This window comes from Pelobates fuscus, chromosome 10, assembly GCF_036172605.1.
Source record: "Pelobates fuscus isolate aPelFus1 chromosome 10, aPelFus1.pri, whole genome shotgun sequence".
Lineage (NCBI taxonomy): Eukaryota > Metazoa > Chordata > Amphibia > Anura > Pelobatidae > Pelobates > Pelobates fuscus.
The window spans coordinates 150,472,551-150,499,901 of NC_086326.1; the positions used below are offsets into that span (position 1 = coordinate 150,472,551).

At 44.9% G+C, this 27,351-nt stretch overlaps 1 protein-coding gene across 1 annotated transcript in view; it reads left to right on the top strand.

Moving 5' to 3' along the window:
- Positions 1 to 27,351, top strand: part of LOC134574864 (zinc finger protein 850-like) — a 97,439-nt gene that overhangs the window by 43,608 nt on the left and 26,480 nt on the right. Inside the window, exons 5-7 of the mRNA XM_063433915.1 lie at positions 3,111 to 5,016; positions 9,848 to 10,142; positions 10,238 to 11,281. Coding sequence (XP_063289985.1) covers positions 3,111 to 5,016; positions 9,848 to 10,142; positions 10,238 to 11,281 — 3,245 coding nt within the window. The remainder of the gene's footprint in view (positions 1 to 3,110; positions 5,017 to 9,847; positions 10,143 to 10,237; positions 11,282 to 27,351) is intronic.

The following is a 27,351-nucleotide window of genomic DNA, read 5'->3' on the forward strand; positions in this document are numbered from 1 at the left end:
GTAGTTCCTATCTCCCGAACGTTGTTCGCCTAGCTGGTCGAGAAGTGGGACAGGCGTTTCGGACTGCATTGGACGGCATATATCCTACTTGGGACTGAATACTTGTGGTATTTTTCAATTTATTTGTTTTTAGAGCTGCACTGGGTTTTTGTTTGATGTGGTTGTTTCTCTCCACGCAAATAACACTCCACAATCTGTTAAGGATTTAACCCTGTTAACACCGCATTGTACTGGTGGGGATTTAAATCACTGATTGGAGCGCTCCCTTTGAGCTCTGCAAACAAAACATAGGTCAATCTGGGACCAATAATTCTGTCCCCAGATGATAAAGAGGACCCCCAAGTTTCAAAAGATACGTGGAGTTCTTGGTACCAACAGACATTTAACCCCTGCTGGTACTTTTAATGCATGGCGGTTTATGCTGTCACTGTGTATTAAAATCATTCACTGCATGACTGCGTAGACCATGGGTCGTCAACCTGGTCCCTACCGCCCACTAGTGGGCGTTTTAGGATTTCAGGTGGGCGGTAGGGATTTCCAGGTTTTGACGACCGGGCGGACGGGCGGGCGGGTGCGAGCCGGCGGTACCCCTGCGACTGGGTACCGCCGTGACAAATTGCAGCTCCGGCCCGCGCGGCAAACCGCCGGGGCCGCATATGGAGGGGTCCATCTAGTGGCCCATGCTGTCAGGGCCACCCGATGGATGTGGATTGTAAGGGGGCCCGGTCAGCGCTGGGCGCTTTAACAGCGCGACCGGGCCCCCTGTGATGACATCGCAGAGCTGGGAGGAAGTGACTGCACATCACTCCTCCCAGCTAACCCTGAGAGCCGCGCGGGAGGAAGACCGGGGAGTCAGAGTGGGAACTCTGACTCCCATCCACCTGAGCCACCACTGGACCCCAGGGAAAGTCACCCTCCTGAATCTAAAAGGTAGGAAACAGGAGGGTGACTTAAATATAATGTGTGTGTGTGTGTGTGTGTGTGTGTCTGTATATATGTGTGTCTTGTGTGTGTGTATGTATGTGTGACTGTCTGTTGGTATGTGTGTCTTGTGTGTGTCTGTATGTATGTGTCGTGTGTGTTGTGTGTTTGTGTCTGTATGTGTGTTGTGTGTGTGTGTGTATGTATGTGTCGTGTGTGTATGTATGTACGTGTGTGTGTGTCGTGTGTGTCTGTGTGTGTCGTGTGTGTCTGTGTGTGTCGTGTGTATGTATGTGTCGTGTGTATGTATGTGTGTGTGTGTGTCGTGTGTGTGTCTGTATGTGTCGTGTATGTATGTGTCGTGTGTGTCGTGTATGTATGTGTCGTGTGTGTGTGTGTATGTATGTGTCGTGTGTGTGTGTATCTATGTGTCTGTATTTGTGTATCTATGTGTCTGTATTTGTGTCTGTATGTGTGTTGTGTGTGTGTGTGTGTATGTGTCGTGTGTGTGTGTATGTATGTGTCGTGTGTGTGTATGTATGTGTCGTGTGTGTGTATGTATGTGTCGTGTGTGTGTATGTATGTGTCGTGTGTGTGTATGTATGTGTCGTGTGTGTGTATGTATGTGTCGTGTGTGTGTGTATGTATGTGTCGTGTGTGTGTATGTATGTGTCGTGTGTGTGTGTATGTATGTCGTGTGTGTGTATGTGTCGTGTGTGTGTGTATGTGTCGTGTGTGTGTATGTGTCGTGTGTGTGTATGTGTCGTGTGTGTGTATGTGTCGTGTGTGTGTATGTGTCGTGTGTGTGTGTGTGTGTGTGTGTGTGTGTATTTGTCGTGTGTGTGTGTGTATTTGTCGTGTGTGTGTGTGTATTTGTCGTGTGTGTGTATGTATGTGTCGTGTGTGTGTATGTATGTGTCGTGTGTGTGTATGTATGTGTCGTGTGTGTGTATGTATGTGTCGTGTGTGTGTATGTATGTGTCGTGTGTGTGTATGTATGTGTCGTGTGTGTGTATGTATGCGTCGTGTGTGTGTATGTATGCGTCGTGTGTGTGTATGTATGTGTCGTGTGTGTATGTATGTGTCGTGTGTGTGTGTGTGTGTGTCGTGTGTGTGTGTATGTGTGTGTGTCGTGTGTGTATGTATGTGTGTCGTGTGTGTATGTATGTGTGTCGTGTGTCTGTATGTGTGTCGTGTGTCTGTATGTGTGTCTGTATGTGTGTCTGTACGTGTGTCTGTACGTGTGTCTGTACGTGTGTCTGTACGTGTGTCTGTACGTGTGTCTGTACGTGTGTCTGGTACGTGTGTCTGGTACGTGTGTCTGGTACGTGTGTCTGGTACGTGTGTCTGGTACGTGTGTCTGGTACGTGTGTCTGGTACGTGTGTCTGGTACGTGTGTCTGGTACGTGTGTCTGGTACGTGTGTCTGGTACGTGTGTCTGGTACGTGTGTCTGGTACGTGTGTCTGGTACGTGTGTCTGTCTGTTATAGTGGACTATATAGTAAGTGGGCTACCTAGCTCAGCCTTCCTACTGGGCATTGCTACAAGGAAGGTTAAAAAATAGAAAAAAGGGGGGAAAAAAAGGTGGGGAGGGGAATTGAGGAGGGAGAGGAGATGAGCTGACGCACAAGAAAAATCATAGAGAGATAATATGAGAAATCATATTATGCGCAAACAGAGAAGTCGTCTGAATATCACTGAAAGAGACCTTCGTTTGTTCCTTACGAAAATCGAACCAGATATCAAATATTTAGTCTCGCAGCATCAACCTCAAGGATCTCATTAATCACTAGTAAAGGTAATTTCAATTTACTTTATTGTTTTCTCATTAAACTTTATAAAGTTAAAAACCTTATAAACCTGCATTAAGTAGAAATAAAAAGATAAATGTACGTACATTTATTTTTTGTAAAACACCCTCCTTTCTAAAAAATATTCCGCATTTGCGCGAAAACTGGTGGGCGGTAAGGAAATTTTTTCAACCAAAAAGTTGCATTAGTGGGCGGTAGGTAAAAAAAGGTTGACTACCACTGGCGTAGACAGTCATTGGTCCTTAAGTAGGTCTTCAACAATAACCCTAATGCTCCATAGTCACTTTTCTTATCTTTCATGAAAATATTTTGGTTAAAAGAAAAAAAAAATAATTTAGAGTGGCAGATTTTCTTTAACTTCAAATACATTTCTTGCAGGTGGTTCTGACAGCAGAGGATTTCCTGAAGGACGTGACAATGACAAAAGTCCTCTGAATAAGTCAAAGAATTGCTCAGACACATGTATGTCTACAGCTGAGATAGTAAACAGAAACTCAAAACATTTCCACTTCCAGACTTGCACAGGAGAAAAACCTTCCTCATGTTTTCCATGCAACTCATCTCTTGCAAAACAAAGTACTCAAACCAGAGAGAAAGCGTCCTCATGTCCTGAAAATGGGAAATATAGCCAGAACTCGAGTCTTATTATATATAAAAGGAATCCCACAGCAGAGAGACCTTTCTTATGTTCTATGTGTGGGAGATGTTTTGTCAGTAAATCAGTTCTTGTGAGACATCAGAGAACTCAAACAGGTGAAAAACCTTTCTCATGTTCTGTATGCGGTCAATGTTTTAGTGTTCACTGCCATCTTATTAACCATAAGAGAACTCACACAGGAGAGAAGCCTTTCTTTTGTTTGGACTGTGGAAAATGCTTTAGACATCGTTCAATCCTTATTATACATAAAAGATCTCACACAAGAGAGAAAGTGTTCTCATGTTCTGAATGTAGTAAATGTTTTAACCGTAAAACCGCGCTTGTGAATCACAAGAAAACTCACACAAGAAAAAAGCCTTTCTCATGTTCTGAATGCGAGAAATGTTTTGGCAGTAAATCAGATTTTGAGAGACATCAGAGAACTCACACAGGAGAAAAACCATTTTCATGTTCTGAATGTGGGAAATGTTTTGCCAGGAAACCAGTTCTTCTGAAACATCAGAGAACTCACACAGGAGAAAAGCCTTTCTCATGTTCTGAATGTTTGAAATGTTTTGTCATTAAATCAGATCTTGAAAGACATCAGAGAACTCACACAGGAGAAAAGCCTTTCTCATGTTCAGAATGTAGAAAATGTTTTGACAGTAAATCCTTGCTTGTGAATCATCAGAGAACTCACACAGGAGAAAAGCCTTTCTCATGTTCTGAATGTTCGAAATGCTATGCCAGTAAATCAGATCTTGAGAGGCATCAGAGAACTCACACAGGAGAAAAGCCCTTTTCATGTTCTGAATGTGGGAAATGTTTTGTCAGTAAATCAGATCTTGCAAGACATCAGAAAACTCACACAGGAGAAAAATCATTCTCATGTTCTGAATGTGGGAAATGTTTTCTCTGGAAAGCAGTTCTTGATAATCATCAAAGAACTCACACAGGAGAGAAAGCGTTCTCATGTTCTGAATGTGGGAAAGGTTTTTTCAGTAAATCAAGCCTTTTGAATCATCAGAGAACTCACACAGGAGAAAAGCCTTTCTCATGTTCTGAATGTGGGAAAAGTTTTGTCAGTAAATCAGATCTTGCGAGACATCAGAAAACTCACACAGGAGAGAAACCTTTCTCTTGTTCTGAATGTGGGAAATGTTTTGTCTGTAAATCAGATCTTGTGATTCATCAGAGAACTCACACAGGAGAAAAACCTTTCTCATGTTCTGAATGTGGGAAATGCTTTAGCCAGCACTCAAATCTTAGTTACCATAAGAGAATTCACACAGGAGAAAAGCCATTTTCGTGTTCTGAATGTTTGAAATGCTTTAGCCGGCACACAAATCTTATCATCCACAAGAGAACTCACACAAGAGAGAAGCCTTTTTCATGTTCTGAATGTAGAAACTATTTTGACAGTAAATCTGCGCTTGTGAATCATCAGAGAACTCACAAAGGTGAAACGCCTTTCTCATGTTCTGAATGTAGCAAATATTTTGACAGTAAATCTGCGCTTGTGAATCATCAGAGAACTCACACAAGAGAAAAGCCTTTCTCATGTTCTGAATGTGGGAAATGTTTTGTCAGTAAATCATATCTTGTGAATCATCAGAGAACTCACACAGGAGAAAACAACATTCTCGTGTTCTAAATGTGGTAAATGCTTTGACTAGCATTTGTTCTTGCGAGGTGATAGTGAGGAATTTTCTCCGTCAGGAATTTCCTCTTGCCATGGTCTTTTGTATCAATTTGGAACTCTCTATATTTCTCCTTGTCCCCACACCGGCTGGTGAGTAGCCCCAATGAACGATACAAGACAAGGTTCAAAGTGACTTCTGAGCGTTTAACGAGCTGTGTAACAGGTTATGTTCAAGATGAAATAGGGGTGGTTTTACAAGCATTATCCAATCCTAACAAAATCATATATCTAATCTTAACATTCTAAAGTTCTAAATTACACATTACTATGCAATTTATGATCAAAGGGAGAAAAACAGGAAATAAGGCCGACAGACAGAAACACACAGGATATAACACTAACATTTGTTCTAGAACGCGATGTTCTATAGCTCTTGTGAAGGGGTACATTCACTAAGCATTGCACATAGATAAAGTATATTATTTCAAATAGCTGACATGCTCCAAGTTAGCCAATCTTAAACAGACTGAACATCCGGTCATCTGTAGCTTGAGCCTTGGGTCAGTATAGGCAAAGTGTATTATTCCCAACATGAGGTAACTGAGGACTCAAACAGGAGAAAAACCTTTCTCGTGTTCTGATCGAAATGCGTTAGCCAGCACTCAAATCTTTTGACCATAAGAGAACTCACATAAGAGAAAAATGTTGCTCATGTTCTGAATGTGGTAAATATTCTGACCCGCATGCACATCTTGATAGCAGTCAGAGAACACTGAAGGGAAGCTTTGTGATGCTCTGAATATTGGGAATGTTATGGTCAACACTAAGTTTTTTTGAAGCATTAATGGATTAACATTGGAACATCTGTGTTGTGAATGTGAGACATACTAAAACTGTGATTCAAATTTCATTGACTACCCATCTTCTCACACTGTAGTAAAGCCTTTATCATGTTAAACTATAAATAATAACGCTCATCCTTTTTTTTTGTTCTTGGCAATAGGTGCCACTTATATACGGTTTAGAGTATAATTAGAATTGTTACTTATTCTGTATGGTATATCAGTGGTAAATGTCATCTTTGTTTTTATATGCTGATTGTAAAATAAATTTTTTTGATGCTCTTTATTTTATGTTATCTTGCAATACATATATCTGCAGATAATACACAAATATCAGAGTAACAAACAGCAGATACTTTTACAATATTTCTTAAGTTAACTAAGGTGAGAACATGAGTTAACTTTTTCGGTTCCCTTCTCCCCACCTCCTCCCATGGTATACAGAGACATGAAACTAATCAGTTTATATCAACATGATATCAGACTAAAGGCAAAACCTTCTGCTGTGTGCGTATTAGAGTACTGGGACATGACCTCTACAACTTGCTCAGAGTCAAGTGCAGGCACCCATACCCTTGTCAACATCCATGTCCAAGGTGGCATTTTCCTCAGTTGGAAAGACACAGCTAATATGGGAAGAATAGTGGGAGAAACATCTAGATCAGGGGTAGGCAACCTATGGCACGTGTGCCATGTACGGCACTCAAGGCTGCTAGAGCCAAAGAGGCTCTGGCCTATCAGGAGTCCCAGTAAAACTTCAGATATCTGCTAATATGAAAAGCTGGTGAAGAACAATCCTCAATTTATTCATTGCAGCACATAGAGGTATTGATCTCCGATAACATTATTCCAGCACTTGTGAATGGGAATCCACACTGTAGTAGAGCAGCCTGCAGCTGCTGTTGTAGCTCCTGTCCTTGATCTGTTCCTTGCCAGCCTGGTCACCACTGGAAGCCAGGGAAGCCACCCAAACAGCTAGATATACACAGAAATGCAGAATAACCCTCCCCTCATACAAATAATTCGAACAGCCCACACACAATCCCCACAAACTCAACACCACTAACAATCCACATACATGCACACAACCCCACATGCAGCCTCTCACATGCAATACCCCAAACAGCCCCACACATAAACACACTACCAAACACACAAGGTGACAAATCCATCCACACATTGGCATAACTACCGCAGTCACAGCTGCGACCAGGCCCAGCACTCCAGGGGGCCTGGCCACCCTCCGACCGGGATGTGGCCCTGCCGTGGCCGCTTTGAAGGGGCCCATCGGATGGACCATGCTCTTGTGTCTGCATATATGAATGTTTGTCATTAACCGTGTATCTGCGTGTCTATATGTGTATGTGTTTGTCTCCATGTGTGTCAGTGTGTACCCCTATGTATCTGTATCTGTGTCACTGTCTATATCTGTATGAGTGTCAATCTTTGTATGTGCATCTGCATGTGTGTCTATGTTTTTGTAGAAGTGTCATTCTGTGTATCTGAATGTGTGTCATTCTGTGTGTCTCTGTATTAGCATGTTTGTCCATGTGTGTATCTGCATGTGTATGTGGGGCGGGGGAAGATGTATGGGGGGGCCCCAGCGCACTTTTCGCACCAGGGCCCTGTGGTTTCTAGTTACGCCTCTGCATCCACACACACAATTCCACAAGCAGCCCCCATACACAGCCCACATTCATAGGTATCAAACACGATACCACAAACTACTCACGACATATACAATATAAGAGCTCATATATGCACAAATACAACAATACAAAGCAACTGCAGTATAAATAACACAAGCAGAATACAGCTGTAACAGATCCTTACAGTCTCCTGGTGCCTGTGGAATAATCAAGGGAATTGTATTTTATATCATCTGTTCGGTAGAAATGCAACTATAAATAAACGAATCAAACTACCGAACACCGGACCACCCTGCTGGTAATTAAGGGATATTTTACCTCCCAGTTCTTTTTCAGCCGTTCATATGGGTCCACACGAATCCACTGTGTTAGGTATAGGTGGCTGCCATTTCGGGACTTTGCACGTGTTCGCGGCCATCTTACGCACGAACAGCGGTGTTTGCCAGCAATCGTCTGGAACTAAAAACGGCTACGCAAACAGGCGAACACCGCTGAGACCTCCATAGCACCGGGGATTCGTGCCAAAGCTACGGAACGCCCTGCTGTTCGGTAGAAAGACTTAGACTATAGGGATTCTAGCGACCACCGAGATTCTACTGGATGGCACGAATTTCATACCTTTTCACCGTACGAACGAGGACCGACCGCAAGGCCAAAACTTATGGAACTATTTTCGGCTAGTTGGTTTGTGCGGTCGGTCAAAACTTTGGAACCCTATAACTCCCGAACCATTTATCCGAATAGACTGATTTTTGGATATGTTGTTCCCTGGACGAGGGCTATCTGGTGATACCTGTTTTTGGGGTACATCCAGAACTTGGGTAAAATACTGTATGTGTTAATTATGTTAAATGGTTATCTGAGGGGAGGGAACGTAGGAGTTGTACCATGTATATGATTGGTGATTTTATGCCTCCCCCTGGGTGTGTTCTTTTTGTATTCAACTGTAATAAAAAGCAGGCTGGGTGTTCCAGTCCTCAGTTCTTCTTGACCCTTCAAAACGTAGCCTCGTCTCGTTCTTGGAAGGGGATTATTTGGGATTATTACTCTGCTCTTTTTACAGCTGAACCTGACTCTCCTTCTGGATCTCGTGGATGGGATTATACCAGCTTTACTTTTACACAGCAGCTTGCCAGGGAAAAGGACGTCACCAACGGCTGATACCCTCTCCCTACCTGGGTAGCCGTTACAATGGCAACACCTCAATTTAAAGAACTCGGACCGGCACGCAGGGCAGCTATCAGAAATTGTGGGGCCCCTAATACAGCTCAAGGTCTGGGCCCCCGGGTGCCCACCTCCAAGCCCCGCCTCCAAATCCCGCCCACAGCAATACACACAGACACAAAAGGACACAGACACACACACACAGAAAGATACAGACATACTAACAGACACAAATACTGAAACAGACATACACAAATATAGACACATACACATGCATAAGGAGATACAGATACACACACACTGACGTACATACATACTCACATACTGACACACACATACATACTGACAAACAGACATACATACAAACTGACATACAGACATACACATAAATACATACATACATACATACATAATGGCATACATACATACACACACACAGATAGATATATACGGGGGGCGGGGCCTGACAGCCAAGATGGCTAGACGCGTTTGTCACAAGCTCCTGCTAAACTAAACTAATCTGCCTGAAAAACTAAGGAAAACCCGGAGAAAAACGACCTTAGGCAACCAGAGGATCACCCTAAACACCCTCAACTACTCCCTAAGCTTGAACCTGGGTGACCCGATGGCAGCACACAGCTCTACAGCTTTCGGCCTACTACGGTCGACGACCTGGGTGTTTTTATGCCTCCCCCTGGGTGTCTTCTTTTTGTATTCAACTGTAATAAAAGGCAGGCTGGGTGTTCCAGTCCTCAGTTCTTCTTGACCCTTCAAAACGTAGCCTTGTCTCGTTCTTGGAAGGGGATTATTTGGGATTATTACTCTGCTCTTTTTACAGCTGAACCTGACTCTCCTTCTGGATCTCGTGGATGGGATTATACCAGCTTTACTTTTACACAGCAGCTTGCCAGGGAAAAGGACGTCACCAACGGCTGATACCCTCTCCCTACCTGGGTAGCCGTTACATTGGTGGCAGCGGTGGGATGGTCCTTTTATCCAGAGAGCAAGTGCTGAATGGAGTCTCAGTACGCCAAGCTGAAAAGACCCACACTAAAAGATTTATTGGAGAGTCGTGGTAGAAGTGCCAGTAACAGACCACGGAGGGAGCTGATAGCTGACCTGCTGGAGATGGACGAAATGGATAGGTCCATGGAGGTAACTGAGCCCCTTGCACCTATCAGCGAGGACGATGTAATTACCAATATTGTACAGCGAAGATTATCCTTGTATCCAGCAACGTCCGTGGAACTAATAAACCAGCTGTTCCGGGAAGCAAGGGAGGAGATACAAACTAAGAGGGGACAAGAACTGGAACTGGTAAGAGCTAGACAGCCCATTCCACATACAGTTCCTACCCCTCCACCCGCTGCTACAGGGAAGAAAATACAGTTCACTGCATTTAAAGCTTTTGTAGAAAGTGAGGAAGAAATAGATGGATATTTGGCTGATTTTGAGAGGCAGTGCTCACTACACCAGGTACCACCAGACCAATGGGTCACTATTTTGTCTGGAAAATTGTCGGGCAAAGCCAATTAAGCCTTTCGGCTCTTGCTCCAGAGGATATTTTACAGTACCAGCAAGTTAAAGAGGCGCTGCTAACCCGATATGCCGTAACCACAGAAACCTACCGCCGCCGCTTCTGGGAGTCCAAGAAAAAGGTTGTGGACTCCCACATGGAATGGGCTAATAAGTTACAGCGGGTGGCATCACACTGGGTGCGAGGGTGCAACGCCAACACAGGGGAAGAAGTACTGCAGCTATTCTTATTAGAACACTTTTTCCAAGGTTTATCTGCTGACTTACAGGATTGGGTAAGGGACCGGCGACCCAACATCCTAAGTGAGGCAGCTCGGCTGGCGGACGAGTACGCTGAATCCAGGAGAGTGAGCCAGAGCACCCCAAGGCCAGCTAACAAAGTGGAACCACGTACCGCAGCTGCCACCCCTCGCCCGGAGTTCCGTACTCCCATACCCCCAGGGCCAGCTCGCCCTCAAGGGTCCAACAACTACCCCCGGGACTCGTCTAGAATAACCTGTCACCGGTGCAACAACCCTGGACATATCGCACGTTACTGCCCGCTGGGGTCGGCCACTAATAACTGGAGGCGCACCTCACCCCCTGCAGAGAACAACACCCCACGTACCTCTGCTGCCTACTGTCTAGAGACCGAGGTGGGCCCAGAGGAATGCTTGGGCATCTTGTATGAGGCGGATCCGATACAAGCCGCATCCCCAGATAATCGTCAGCACCATCGTCAGGAAGTACGAGTGAATGGACAAGTAGCTCAAGGCTTGAGAGATACTGGAGCTACCATTACCTTAATGCAACGACATTTCGTAAAACCGGAGCATCTGTCCAAACACACAGTTGCTGTCCGTGTCGCAGGGGGAGCTGTATTCCATTTACCCACAGCCCGGGTGCACTTGGACTGGGGGGTCGGGTCGGGAAAGACCACTGTAGGCATCATGGACAATCTGCCCGCTGAAGTCGTATTGGGCAACGATATTGGCCCCCTGACTTCAGCCTACTTACCCACCACAGATGCAGCTTGCCCCGTGACCACCCGAGCCCAGAGCTGGCTTGCAGATGACCCCACAACAGGACGGGAGACCCAGGTAAGCCAAACACAGACACATAGATCACCTATAAGAGAGAAACCTTTAGCTTGGGACACCCCAGAAGAGTTTGGGAGGGAAACCAGAGAGGACCCAACCTTCAAGAAATATCGTGAGATAGCTGCCAGTGGGGAGATGAGCAGGAACGTTTTGTATGGGAGAATGACAGGTTATACCGACTGGCTGTAGGCAGGAAAAGAGGCTGTGCCCCTTCCCAGAAGCGCCAACTAGTGGTACCCAGAAAGTACCGGTTGGACCTGCTCCGAATTGGCCATGATATTCCTCTAGCAGGACATTTGGGGGGTAACCGCACCGCCTACCGGATCACCCTTGGCCGGGGATCTCAAAGGGTGTGCGGCGCTACTGCAGTACATGCGACATATGCCAGCGTGTAGGGAAAAGAGGGGATCACCCTAAAGCTCGACTGTCACCTATGCCCGTGATCGAGGAATCGTTTAGCAGAGTGGCAGTCGACCTGGTAGGACCCCTACCTAACCCCAGCCCATCTGGTAAGAAATATATACTTACTGTGGTGGACTACGCTACCCGATACCCGGAAGCCGTCGCTCTGATGAATATCCAGGCTGACACTGTCGCCAGTGCCCTAGTGGGGATATTCACCAGAGTGGGATTTCCACGAGAAATACTGTCTGACAGAGGGACTCAATTTACCGCAGATCTAACCCAACAGTTATGGAAGGTCTGCGGTATTCAAAACCTCCTCAGCTCGCCATACCAGCCCCAGACTAACGGTCTCTGTGAACGCTTTACTGGTACCCTGAAGCAGTTGCTAAGGACCTTTACAGCAGAATACAGAGACTGGGAGCGATTCTTGCCGCACCACTTGTATGCATACCGAGAGGTACCACAGGAATCCACCGGGTTCTCTCCGTTCGAGCTGCTCTACGGAAGGAGGGTTCGAGGTCCCCTCGACCTCATCCGGGAGCACTGGGAAGGAGAGATGGAACACGAGGGGGTCCCCATTGTACCATATGTTCTGGAAATGCGGGACCGCATGGAGCAGTTAGCCCGGATGGCACGGGACCATCTCTACGCGGCCCAGGGTCGACAGAAACGTTGGTACGATCCGGGCGCCCGATAGAGAACATTCCAGGTGGGACAGAAGGTTCTGGTACTTAGACCAGTAAAAGGGAATAAACTCCAGACCTCTTGGCAGGGCCCTTACAAAGTAGTAGCACAGGTCTGCGACACTCCTTATGTGATTGCCAGCAACAAAGATGAAAGGATTCAGAAAACCTTCCATGTTAACCTACGGAAAGAGTACCAATAGAGGCCAGAGGATATTGCCGCTATATGCATTCCTGCTGCAGAGGACCCCGATAACCTACCCATCCCAGACCTTTTAGCACCCAGAGAACCCCCTAGCTTGCTTGACACAATACAACTAGGGGAGCGACTAACCGCAGCAGAAAAGGGCCAGCTTAGGCAGTTAATAATAGAAAAGAGACTAACGTTCTCCCAGGAACCAGGATACACCATGCTAGCAACCCACTATGTAGAAACCCCAGGACAAACCCCTCTTAGACAGACCCCCTACAGAATCCCTGAGGCAGTCAAGGAGGAAATGAAAAAGGAAGTACAGGAGATGTTGAGGCTAGGAGTCATAGAGCCATCTGACAGCCCCTGGGCTTCACCAGTAGTCCTAGTACCCAAAAAGATTTTGTGTGGACTATAGGCGACTCAATGACCGTACAGTGACAGATGCGTACCCCATGCCCAGAGTGGATGAACTATTAGACCGCATTGCCAGGGGGCGATATCTGACCACCATTGATCTATGCAAGGGATACTGGCAGATTCCCCTGGCCAAGGAGGCTATCCCCAAGTCGGCGTTCGTCACCCCATTTGGCTTGTACCAATTTAGGGTCATGCCATTTGGGATGAAGAACGCCCCCGCTACCTTTCAGCGCTTGGTAGATAGGCTCCTTGATGGCTTCCAGGACTTCGCTTGCGCGTACCTGGACGACATTGCGATCTATAGCGAAACATGGGGGGAACACTTGAGACATGTAGAGGCGGTACTGGATCAGATTCGGGCAGCGGGCCTGACTCTGAAGCCAGAAAAGTGTAACTTCGGCATGGCCGAAGTCCAGTACTTGGGACACAGGGTGGGGTGTGGGAAACAGCGCCCAGAACCCGCTAAGGTTGAGGCTGTAGCCAACTGGCCCACACCCCACACCAAGACTCAGGTATTGGCATTCTTAGGGACGGCAGGATATTACAGGAAGTTTGTCCCTGACTATAGCGCCATCGCCAAACCCCTGACAGACTTAACTAAAAAGAACCTGCCTAGGATAGTCCTGTGGTCTCCCGCCTGTGAAACAGTCTTTCAAGCCTTGAAAAATGCTCTGATTCACGCACCTGTTCTATCTGCCCCCATTCCTAACAAAAGATTTGTCGTTCATACAGATGCATCCATGTATGGACTGGGGGCAGTTCTGAGCCAGATCGGAGAAGATGGGGGAGAACACCCTGTCGCGTATCTCAGCAGAAAACTGTTGCCCAGAGAAGTGAGTTTAGCCCTAGTCTGGGCCCTAAAGAAACTTACACCATATTTGTATGGGCAGGAATTTACTTTGATTACAGACCATAATCCCCTGGTATGGTTGAACCGAGTAGCTGGAGACAATGGACGCTTGCTGCAATGGAGTCTAGCGCTACAACCATATAATTTCTCCATTCAATATCGCCCAGGCAAGTTTAATGGAAATGCCGATGGACTGTCCAGACAAACGGAACTTCTGCCCTAACAGTTGGTCGGACAGCCCCAAGTTGACTCGAAAAGGATCAATCCGGGTCTGCCGGAGTGTTCCACAAAAGGGGAGCAGTGTAACAGATCCTTACAGTCTCCTGGTGCCTGTGGAATAATCAAGGGAATTGTATTTTATATCATCTGTTCGGTAGAAATGCAACTATAAATAAACGAATCAAACTACCAAAAACCGGACCACCCTGCTGGTAATTAAGGGGATACCGGACCTGTTTTTGGGGTACATCCAGAACTTGGGTAAAATACTGTATGTGTGTCAGGATCGGGACAGGGATCCAACACGCAGAGTACAAACAGGTACAGGGTACGTATACCGGACCTTAGAATGGCCGGACTAACGTAAGTAGTAAGTAAAGAATGGTCTAGAGACAAGCCGAGGTCGAGGGAACAGGAGAGCAGGTAAGCGAAAGACAAGCCGAGTCAAAGGGTAATAGAGGTAAACGAGGTAGAACAGACAAGCCGGGTCAAAACCAAAGAAACTAACAGAATACAAGAGCACTGAGTGACTAGACAAGCTAGAACCACGACAGGGCAATGAACAAATGTAGAAAGCCCTATTATATACCCTGGTTCCAAACAGGTAATCACGCCCCCGACGAATCCTCATTCGTGCTTGGGGCTTGATTGACAGATCGGGTTGGGTTGTCGTCATGACGTCGGCTACTGAACGCCGTGTCATAAAAGGAAGTGGATCCCTCGCGGCCGGCGTGTAAACGACCGAGGGAACCGCGAGGAACGAGTGATTCAACCCTTTTGCGAGGAAGAACGTCCAAGTGTCTCACCTCCACAGAGGTAGAGACAACAGGTACCCTGACAGTACCCCCCCCTCAGAAACGCCCACCGGGCGGTAGGAACCGGGATGAGATGGAAAACGGGAGTGAAAAGCCCTGCGGAGGCGAGGCGCATGCACATCCTCCTGAGGTATCCAAGACCTCTCCTCAGGACCATATCCCTTCCAATCAACCAGATATTGTAACTTCCCCCGGGAGATACGAGAATCGATGATGGAATTGATTTCATACTCCAACCTGAACTGAGCGAGGAGAGGATGCAGTGGAGGAAAACTTGTTACATATTAGGGGTTTTAACAAGGAAACATGAAAGGAGTTAGGAATGCGTAAGGCAGATGGAAGAGCCAGACGATACGCAACTGGGTTAATTCGAGTCAGGACCTTGTAAGGTCCAATGTAACGAGGAGCGAATTTCATAGAAGGAACCTTCAAGCGAATGTTTTTGGTACTCAACCATACCCTGTCCCCTGGAACAAAGACTGGAGCCGCCCTTCTATGTTTATCAGCGTGTTTCTTGAACAACATGGAATTATGCAGAAGAATTTGTCGAGTCTGATCCCACAACTTCCTCAAATTGGCAACATGAACATCAACCGATGGTACTCCTTGGGAAGGAGAAACCGAGGGAAGAATGGAGGGATGAAAGCCATAATTCATGAAAAAGGGGCTAGAACGAGTAGAATCACAAACGAGATTGTTGTGTGCGAACTCTGCCCAAGGAATCAGACGAACCCAATCGTCCTGGTGTTCGGAAACGAAACAACGCAAATATTGTTCGATCTTTTGATTAGTGCGTTCAGCAGCTCCGTTAGACTGGGGATGATAGGCAGAAGAGAAATTCAATTTGATACCCATTTGAGAGCAGAATGACTTCCAAAAACGGGAAACAAATTGGGAACCTCTATCAGAAACAATTTCGGAAGGTATCCCATGTAAACGAAATATCTCTTTAGCGAATATCTCAGCCAATTCAGGAGAAGATGGAAGTTTAGGTAAGGGCACGAAATGAGCCATCCTAGTAAACCTGTCAACCACCGTGAGAATCACAGTCTGTTTTTTAGAAACAGGTAAATCGACAATGAAGTCCATAGCCAAACAGGTCCATGGTTTCTCGGGAATTTCCAAGGGATGCAAAAGCCCACATGGAAGCGTCTGAGGTCGTTTAGTCTTCATACAGACCTCACATGCTTCGACGAAATCCCTAATATCTTTACGTAAGGAGGGCCACCAGAAATCTTTGGCTATTAAGGAGCATGTCTTACGAATGCCAGGATGCCCAGCCACCTTACTATTGTGAAAGCATTGTAGCAATTCTAGTTGGAGTTCAGCAGGAACAAAATACCGTGACTCAGGACTCCGTCTAGGAGCCAGATGTTGTAGCTTCATAATCTCGGCAAGCAACGGAGAATGAATCCTGAGGCTAGTGTTGGCGATAATATTGCACTTGGGAACTATAGAAGACAAAACCGTCTCAGATATAGTAGAAGGTTCATGTTGGCGAGACAAAGCATCGGCCTTAGAGTTCTTAGAACCAGGTCTATAAGTGAATACGTAATTGAAATGGGTGAGGAACAAGGACCAACGAGCTTGTCTGGCGGATAAGCGCTTGGCCTCCCCAATATAAGACAAGTTCTTGTGATCCGTCAGAATAGTAACAGGATGCAAGGTCCCCTCCAATAAATGTCTCCACTCCTTTAAAGCCATGATAACAGTTAGTAGTTCGCTGTCACCAATATCATATCTGCTTTCAGTCCCAGATAGTTTCTTGGAAAAAAAACCACATGGATGTAATGGTTTATCCACGCCTAACCTTTGAGACAAGATGGCACCTATACCTGTCTCTGAGGCGTCTACCTCGAGTAGGAAAGGTAAAGTTGTATCGGGGTGAACTAAAATTGGTGCAGAAGCAAAAAGTTCCTTAAGTGTCTTGAAGGCAACGAGAGCTTCAGTAGACCAAGTCTTAGTGTCAGCCCCCTGTTTGGTCATATTGGTAATAGGAGCAATAATGGAAGAGTATCCTTTAATGAAGCGCCTATAATAATTGGAGAATCCAATAAACCTCTGAATGGCCTTGAGACCCCTGGGTAATGGCCAATCTAAAATAGACTGGAGTTTATCCGGATCCATTTTAAAGCCTTCCCCAGAAATCACGTAACCAAGAAAGTTTATCTGAGATTGGTCAAAACTACATTTCTCCAATTTGCAGTACAACCCATGTTGTAGGAGTTTGCGCAATACCCTTCTGACTTGTCTGTGGTGGGTCTCAATTTCTCTAGAGTGTATTAGTATATCATCCAAATATACAATAACACAATCCTGTTGAAATTCCCTAAGAACTTAATTGATCAGATCCTGAAATACTGCCGGTGCATTACAGAGCCCAAAAGGCATTACCGTGTACTCATAGTGCCCATATCGAGTATTGAACGCTGTTTTCCACTCGTCTCCCTGCTGAATTCTCACCAAGTTATACGCCCCTCTGAGATCTAACTTGGTGAAAATCTTGGAACCCTTTAAACGATCAAAGAGCTCAGTAATCAAAGGGATTGGGTATGCATTTCTGATAGTTATTTTATTCAAACCTCGGTAATCAATGCAAGGCCTTAACGTGCCATCCTTCTTATTCACAAAAAAAAAACCGGCCCCGGCAGGCGAGGATGATCTCCTAATGAATCCCTTGTCTAGATTCTCACGGATATACTCCTCTAAGACTAAGTTCTCCTTAGTGGATAGAGGATATACATTGCCCCTCGGAGGCATAGTACCAGGTAGGAGATTAATCTTGCAATCAAAGGACCTGTGTGGAGGTAAAGTATCAGCATTCTTCTTGTCAAAGACTGCCTTTAGATCTATATACCGAGACGGTATTTGTAAGTCTGTAGACTGGGTGGAGTTAACCGGTGTATTACCTACGCAAAGTGGTGAGACTTTCTGTAAACACCTGTCCTGGCAACCCTGACCCCATGAAGTTATCTCCCCTAGCTCCCAATCAATAATAGGGTTATGTTTCTTTAACCATGGATACTCCAGAACTATAGGAACAGAAGGGGATGAGATAAGCATAAGGGATATACCCTCCTCGTGTAAGATACCAACAGTCAAAATAACAGGTATAGTCTCATGAGAAATCACAGGTTCAGATAATGGTCTACCATCTATGGCCTCAACGGCCAAGGGGGTGTCTCTTAGCTGAGATGGGATAGAGTGTTTAGAAACAAAAACTTGGTCAATAAAGCTCTCAGCAGCTCCGGAGTCTATCAATGCCATAGTCTTTATTACTCCCTTCTCCCATGCTAAAGAAACAGGTAGCAGAAGCCTGTGATCTTTATAATTGTGTATAGAGGACAAAATAGAAACACCCAAGGCCTGTCCTCTAGAGAAACTTAGGTGCGAGCGTTTCCCGGACGATTAGGACAATTTAGGCGAAGGTGCCCTCTTACTCCACAATACATACACAACCCCTCCTTTCTCCTGTACTGTCTCTCTTCTTCTGAGAGGCGAGTATTGCCTATCTGCATAGATTCAGAAAAAACTGGGATAGTGGTTTGAGGACTTTGAAATAAAGGAGCTAGTTTAAAGGAAGGTCTACGAATATTATCTCGAGTGTTCTGTCTCTCTCTTAAACATTCGTCAATACGAGAAATAAAAGAAATTAAATCCTCCAAATTTTCAGGAAGCTCTCTAGTAGCCACCTCGTCTAGAATTACATCAGATAATCCGTTTACAAATATGTCTATATAGGCCTGTTCATTCCACTTAACTTCTGCCGCCAAAGACCTGAACTCTAGTGCATAATCCACAAGGGTTTGGTTATCTTGTCTAAGGCGCAATAGTAATCTAGCTGCATTGACCTTTCTACCTGGAGGGTCAAAAGTTATTCTAAAAGCAGCGACAAAGGCATTATAATTATAGACTAACGGGTTATCATTCTCCCACAGAGGATTGGCCCATCTCAGAGCCTTATCAATGAGGAGTGTGATAATGAATCCAACCTTTGCCCTATCTGTAGGGTAAGAGCGAGGTTGTAATTCAAAATGAATACCAATTTGGTTTAAGAAACCACGGCACTTCTCCGGAGAACCACCATAACGTACAGGAGGTGTAATACAGGAAGAAGCACCTACAGTGGCTACTTCTAGACCTGAACTTACAGAGGAGATGGACGTGGCTCACATCTCTTCCGGTGGATTACTAGATCGAGATAATAAAGCTTGCAACGCTAGAGCCATCTGGTCCATTCTGTGATCCATGGCATCAAATCTAGAATCGGAAGGACCAACCTGAGTGTTTGTACCTGCAGGATCCATTGGCCCTGTCGTAATGTCAGGATCGGGACAGGGATCCAACACGCAGAGTACAAACAGGTACAGGGTACATATACCGGACCTTAGAATGGCCGGACTAACGTAAGTAGTAAGTAAAGAATGGTCTAGAGACAAGCCGAGGTCGAGGGAACGGGAGAGCAGGTAAGCGAAAGACAAGCCGAGTCAAAGGGTAATAGAGGTAAACGAGGTAGAACAGACAAGCCGGGTCAAAACCAAAGAAACTAACAGAATACAAGAGCACTGAGTGACTAGACAAGCTAGAACCACGACAGGGCAATGAACAAATGTAGAAAGCCCTATTATATACCCTGGTTCCAAACAGGTAATCACGCCCCCGACGAATCCTCATTCGTGCTTGGGGCTTGATTGACAGATCGGGTTGGGTTGTCGTCATGACGTCGGCTACTGAACGCCGCGTCATAAAAGGAAGTGGATCCCTCGCGGCCGGCGTGTAAACGACCGAGGGAACCGCGAGGAACGAGTGATTCAACCCTTTTGCGAGGAAGAACGTCCAAGTCTCTCACCTCCACAGAGGTAGAGACAACAGGTACCCTGACAATGTGTTAATTATGTTAAATGGTTATCTGAGGGGAGGGAACGTAGGAGTTGTACCATGTATATGATTGGTGATTTTATGCCCCCCCCCCGGGTGTGTTCTTTTTGTATTCAACTGTAATAAAAAGCAGGCTGGGTGTTCCAGTCCTCAGTTCTTCTTGACACTTCAAAACGTAGCCTCGTCTCGTTCTTGGAAGGGGATTATTTGGGATTATTACTCTGCTCTTTTTACAGCTGAACCTGACTCTCCTTCTGGATCTTGTGGATGGGATTATACCAGCTTTACTTTTACACAGCAGCTTGCCAGGGAAAAGGACGTCACCAACGGTTGATACCCTCTCCCTACCTGGGTAGCCGTTACAACGGCAACACCTCAATTTAAAGAACTAGGACCGGCACGCAGGGCCGCCATCAGAAATTGTGGGGCCCCTAATACAGCTCAAGGTCTGGGCCCCCGGGTGCGCACCTCCAAGCCCCGCCTCCAAATCCCGCCCACAGCAATACACACAGACACAAAAGGACACAGACACACACACAGAAAGATACAGACATACTAACAGACACAAATACTGAAACAGACATAAATATAGACACATACACATGCATAAGGAGATACAGATACACACACACTGACGTACATACATACTCACATACTGACCCACACATACATACTGACAAACAGATATACATGCAAACTGACATACAGACATACACATAAATACATACTGACATACATACATACATAATGGCATACATACATACATACTTATATACATACATACATACACACACACACAGATAGATATCTACGGGGGGCGGGGCCTGACAGCCAAGATGGCTAGATGCGTTTGTCACAAGCTCCTGCTAAACTAAACTAATCTGCCTGAAAAACTAAGGAAAACCCGGAGAAAACCGACCCTAGGCAACCAGAGGATCACCCTAAACACCCTCAACTACTCCCTAAGCTTGAACCTGGGTGACCCGATGGCAGCACACAGCTCTACAGCTTTCGGCCTACTACGGTTGACGACCTGGGTGTTGGGGGAGGCGGCCGATCTCCCAACCCTGGGCTCCAAGTGGCCACAGGAATCTGCACAGCCCTGTCCCCCCCCCCCCTTGGACCGGCGGGGGATATCCCGGTCCCTACAGGGTGCGACCTCACCTCAGCAGGGCCAACAAGTCAGAGCAAAAACTCTGGAGCTGCATGACCTCCAAAGATCGCGGATGACAAGCATCCCTCGCGAGCACATACAAATCCAAGGAGTGATCGGGAGATTGAGCCCATCGAGGCATCCTTTGAAAAATTCTGGCAAGCATTCTGGCTCTGCCTGAAACGCCGGGCACACCGGCTACCCACTCATGCGAAACACGAACAACCGACGGCAAAGAAAGCGGCGGCACTGCCACACAGGCGCAAGGCCTGTCCACGCGGAAGCCAGCCCGACGCCCTCAAGCCCAGAGAAGCCCCCGGCTAACTGGAGCCCGACCCTGACGACACTCAAGAACACCTCTCCAAGTGTCAAAGCCCAACCCAGCCTCACAGCAGAAGCAGGAATCTCCCTAGTCACACTGCTCTCGAAGACTGGACCCAGCTGGAAACCGGGAGCGATCGGTACCACAGCTCAAGAGGGGCAACACTCCCATGCCTCACACCCGCAAAATAACTTATCTCTAGGAGCACCATGGTGGCCTCATGACCAGGTTCACACAAAGCTCTACACTCAGCCCAACGACGCCCCCGGGCAGGTCACCCCCAAGATAGACAGGTCTGTACACCAGGTGGGCATAGGCTGAGGGGGATGAATTACACGGTTTACGGTGCTGGGCTCCAGCCTATACGTTTGGCACCCTCAGGGACGTTATTACCACTGACAACAACCTACAGCCCAGATACCTACATCGCAACATGTGTCCCTGCTGAACTGTGACCAACATACCATACCTGCTAGTAGATACACTCAGCAAGCTTAATCAGTGACTAGCTGTATATTGTAGCATATATTCTCATGCCTTATATACCTGTACATGCCAGAATACGAATAGAGATAAGCATTGTGTAGTCCCAATGGCGTTATTTACCTTAACTTTACACAACATGCAGACACCCACGCCATGGGACAGTCGAGCAGGATACTACATAGCAGCCTGTATCATACATGGTCAACAAAGACACCCAAAACAATCAATAATGTAACATATAACAAAATTGGAGTTCCACTTACCCCTATTGATATAGTAGCCCAGAGTGAAAAAATCACATAAAATAACAAGTAACAAATGTTATAGTTGCAAGCAGACGCGTTTCGGCTAGCAGCCTTCCTCCAGTGCTTGTCTCCATGTCCTATTCAGTATTCTTTTATAAGTCCCATCTATGCCGTTCACCTGGATTCAATTTCATGCCGGCGTCGCGTCACTTCTGGTTTTCGGCCGGCTGGAACGCACGCTGAAACGCAGCGTTCAGGATATAGGTTGCTCTTAACTTTAATACTTGAGTCCCCATAGCAACCATGCGTTCCATATTTGCAAAATACAATAACAAAGTGGAAAAGATATGAAAAAATTTAGTCAATTTAAAATATACATAGTACAGACTCTAATCAACCATTTTCGATCTCTCTACATATAGAGAGAGACTTAAAAGTGTATAGAACAATTTCTTTGTAAAAAGCCATTAGAACACATTCATTTAAACAAATCAATGTATGACCATAAAAGGTCCCATATATAGAAAGCAATTAGACAGAACGCAAGTGGAACCTCCAGTACATTTATAAGCAAATACAAAAAAAAAAAAGATAAATATATAATAATAAAAAATATATATAATAATATGAAAAAGGCTACATTGAAACGTCCAGTTGCCACTATCATTCTTGGCTCAAAGGTGTCCCTAAGGGCCAGTTCCTTAGGTTGTTAAGAAATTGTAGTGATGTTGAAGTGTGTCGGGTGTGTCACTCCAGGCTCATTATAATAAACAATATTTCTCTATTTCCTATTATCTCCTCCTTATCACATTATTAACACTCTCCATATTGCTATCTTAGCGCTAATGGCCGCCTATTGCCCATACTACTAATAAGGATTAATAGGAGCTTTGCCCACATCCATCATGGCGCCGGGTGTGTCACTCCAAGCTCATTATAATAAACAATATCTCTCTATTTCCTATTATCTCCTCCTTATCACATTATTAACACTCTCCATATTGCTATCTTAGCGCTAATGGCCGCCTATTGCCCATACTACTAATAAGGATTAATAAGAGCTTTGCCCACATCCATCATGGCGCCGGGTGTGTCACTCCAGGCTCATTATAATAAACAATATCTCTCTATTTCCTATTATCTCCTCCTTATCACATTATTAACACTCTTCATATTGCTATCTTAGCGCTAATGGCCGCCTATTGCCCATACTACTAATAAGGATTAATATGAGCTTTGTCCTCATCCATCATGGCGCCGGGTGTGTCACTCCAGGCTCATTATAATAAACAATATCTCTCTATTTCCTATTATCTCCTCCTTATCACATTATTAACACTCTCCATATTGCTATCTTAGCGCTAATGGCTGCCTATTGCCCATACTACTAATAAGGATTAATAGGAGCTTTGCCCACATCCATCATGGCGCCGGGTGTGTCACTCCAGGCTCATTATAATAAACAATATCTCTCTATTTCCTATTATCTCCTCCTTATCACATTATTAACACTCTCCATATTGCTATCTTAGCGCTAATGGCTGCCTATTGCCCATACTACTAATAAGGATTAATAGGAGCTTTGCCCACATCCATCATGGCGCCGGGTGTGTCACTCCAGGCTCATTATAATAAACAATATCTCTCTATTTCCTATTATCTCCTCCTTATCACATTATTAACACTCTCCATATTGCTATCTTAGCACTAATGGCCGCCTATTGCCCATACTACTAATAAGGATTAATAGGAGCTTTGCCCACATCCATCATGGCGCTGGGTGTGTCACTCCAGGCTCATTATAATAAACAATATCTCTCTATTTCCTATTATCTCCTCCTTATCACATTATTAACACTCTCCATATTGCTATCTTAGCGCTAATGGCCGCCTATTGCCCATACTACTAATAAGGATTAATAGGAGCTTTGCCCTCATCCATCATGGCGCTGGGTGTGTCACTCCAGGCTCATTATAATAAACAATATCTCTCTATTTCCTATTATCTCCTCCTTATCACATTATTAACACTCTCCATATTGCTATCTTTGTGCTAATGGCTGCCTATTGCCCATACTACTAATAAGGATTAATAGGAGCTTTGCCCACATCCATCATGGCGCTGGGTGTACAACTCCAGGCTCATTATAATAAACAATATCTCTCTATTTCCTATTTCTCCTCCTTATCACATTATTAACACTCTCCATATTGCTATCTTAGTGCTAATGGCCGCCTATTGCCCATACTACTAATAAGGATTAATAGGAGCTTTGCCCACATCCATCATGGCGCCGGGTGTATCACTCCAGGCTCATTATAATAAACAATATCTCTCTATTTCCTATTATCTCCTCCTTATCACATTATTAATACTCTCCATATTGCTATCTTAGGGCTAATGGCCGCCTATTGCCCATACTACTAATAAGGATTAATAGGAGCTTTGCCCACATCCATCATGGCGCTGGGTGTGTCACTCCAGGCTCATTATAATAAACAATATCTCTCTATTTCCTATTATCTCCTCCTTATCACATTATTAACACTCTCCATATTGCTATCTTAGCGCTAATGGCCGCCTATTGCCCATACTACTAATAAGGATTAATAGGAGCTTTGCCCACATCCATCATGGCGCCGGGTGTGTCACTCCAGGCTCATTATAATAAACAATATCTCTCTATTTCCTATTATCTCCTCCTTATCACATTATTAACACTCTCCATATTGCTATCTTAGCGCTAATGACCGCCTATTGCCCATACTACTAATAAGGATTAATAGGAGCTTTGCCCACATCCATCATGGCGCTGGGTGCGTCACTCCAGGCTCATTATAATAAACAATATCTCTCTATTTCCTATTATCTCCTCCTTATCACATTATTAACACTCTCCATATTGCTATCTTAGCGCTAATGGCTGCCTATTGCCCATACTACTAATAAGGATTAATAGGAGCTTTGCCCACATCCATCATGGCGCCGGGTGTGTCACTCCAGGCTCAGTATAATAAACAATATCTCTCTATTTCCTATTATCTCCTCCTTATCACATTATTAACACTCTCCATATTGCTATCTTAGTGCTAATGGCCGCCTATTGCCCATACTACTAATAAGGATTAATAGGAGCTTTGCCCACATCCATCATGGCGCTGGGTGTGTCACTCCAGGCTCATTATAATAAACAATATCTCTCTATTTCCTATTATCTCCTCCTAATCACATTATTAACACTCTCCATATTGCTATCTTAGCGCTAATGGCCGCCTATTGCCCATACTACTAATAAGGATTAATAGGAGCTTTGCCCACATCCATCATGGCGCTGGGTGTACAACTCCAGGCTCATTATAATAAACAATATCTCTCTATTTCCTATTATCTCCTCCTTATCACATTATTAACACTCTCCATATTGCTATCTTAGCGCTAATGGCCGCCTATTGCCCATACTACTAATAAGGATTAATAGGAGCTTTGCCCTCATCCATCATGGCGCTGGGTGTGTCACTCCAGGCTCATTATAATAAACAATATCTCTCTATTTCCTATTATCTCCTCCTTATCACATTATTAACACTCTCCATATTGCTATCTTTGTGCTAATGGCTGCCTATTGCCCATACTACTAATAAGGATTAATAGGAGCTTTGCCCACATCCATCATGGCGCTGGGTGTACAACTCCAGGCTCATTATAATAAACAATATCTCTCTATTTCCTATTTCTCCTCCTTATCACATTATTAACACTCTCCATATTGCTATCTTAGTGCTAATGGCCGCCTATTGCCCATACTACTAATAAGGATTAATAGGAGCTTTGCCCACATCCATCATGGCGCCGGGTGTATCACTCCAGGCTCATTATAATAAACAATATCTCTCTATTTCCTATTATCTCCTCCTTATCACATTATTAATACTCTCCATATTGCTATCTTAGGGCTAATGGCCGCCTATTGCCCATACTACTAATAAGGATTAATAGGAGCTTTGCCCACATCCATCATGGCGCTGGGTGTGTCACTCCAGGCTCATTATAATAAACAATATCTCTCTATTTCCTATTATCTCCTCCTTATCACATTATTAACACTCTCCATATTGCTATCTTAGCGCTAATGGCCGCCTATTGCCCATACTACTAATAAGGATTAATAGGAGCTTTGCCCACATCCATCATGGCGCCGGGTGTGTCACTCCAGGCTCATTATAATAAACAATATCTCTCTATTTCCTATTATCTCCTCCTTATCACATTATTAACACTCTCCATATTGCTATCTTAGCGCTAATGACCGCCTATTGCCCATACTACTAATAAGGACTAATAGGAGCTTTGCCCACATCCATCATGGCGCTGGGTGCGTCACTCCAGGCTCATTATAATAAACAATATCTCTCTATTTCCTATTATCTCCTCCTTATCACATTATTAACACTCTCCATATTGCTATCTTAGCGCTAATGGCTGCCTATTGCCCATACTACTAATAAGGATTAATAGGAGCTTTGCCCACATCCATCATGGCGCCGGGTGTGTCACTCCAGGCTCAGTATAATAAACAATATCTCTCTATTTCCTATTATCTCCTCCTTATCACATTATTAACACTCTCCATATTGCTATCTTAGTGCTAATGGCCGCCTATTGCCCATACTACTAATAAGGATTAATAGGAGCTTTGCCCACATCCATCATGGCGCTGGGTGTGTCACTCCAGGCTCATTATAATAAACAATATCTCTCTATTTCCTATTATCTCCTCCTAATCACATTATTAACACTCTCCATATTGCTATCTTAGCGCTAATGGCCGCCTATTGCCCATACTACTAATAAGGATTAATAGGAGCTTTGCCCACATCCATCATGGTGCCGGGTGTGTCACTCCAGGCTCATTATAATAAACAATATCTCTCTATTTCCTATTATCTCCTCCTTATCACATTATTAACACTCTCCATATTGCTATCTTAGAGCTAATGGCCGCCTATTGCCCATACTACTAATAAGGATTAATAGGAGCTTTGCCCACATCCATCATGGCGCCGGGTGTGTCACTCCAGGCTCATTATAATAAACAATATCTCTCTATTTCCTATTATCTCCTCCTTATCACATTATTAACACTCTCCATATTGCTATCTTAGCGCTAATGGCCCCCTATTGCCCATACTACTAATAAGGATTAATAGGAGCTTTGCCCACATCCATCATGGAGCTGGGTGTGTCACTCCAGGCTCATTATAATAAACAATATCTCTCTATTTCCTATTATCTCCTCCTTATCACATTATTAACACTCTCCATATTGCTATCTTAGCGCTAATGGCCGCCTATTGCCCATACTACTAATAAGGATTAATAGGAGCTTTGCCCACATCCATCATG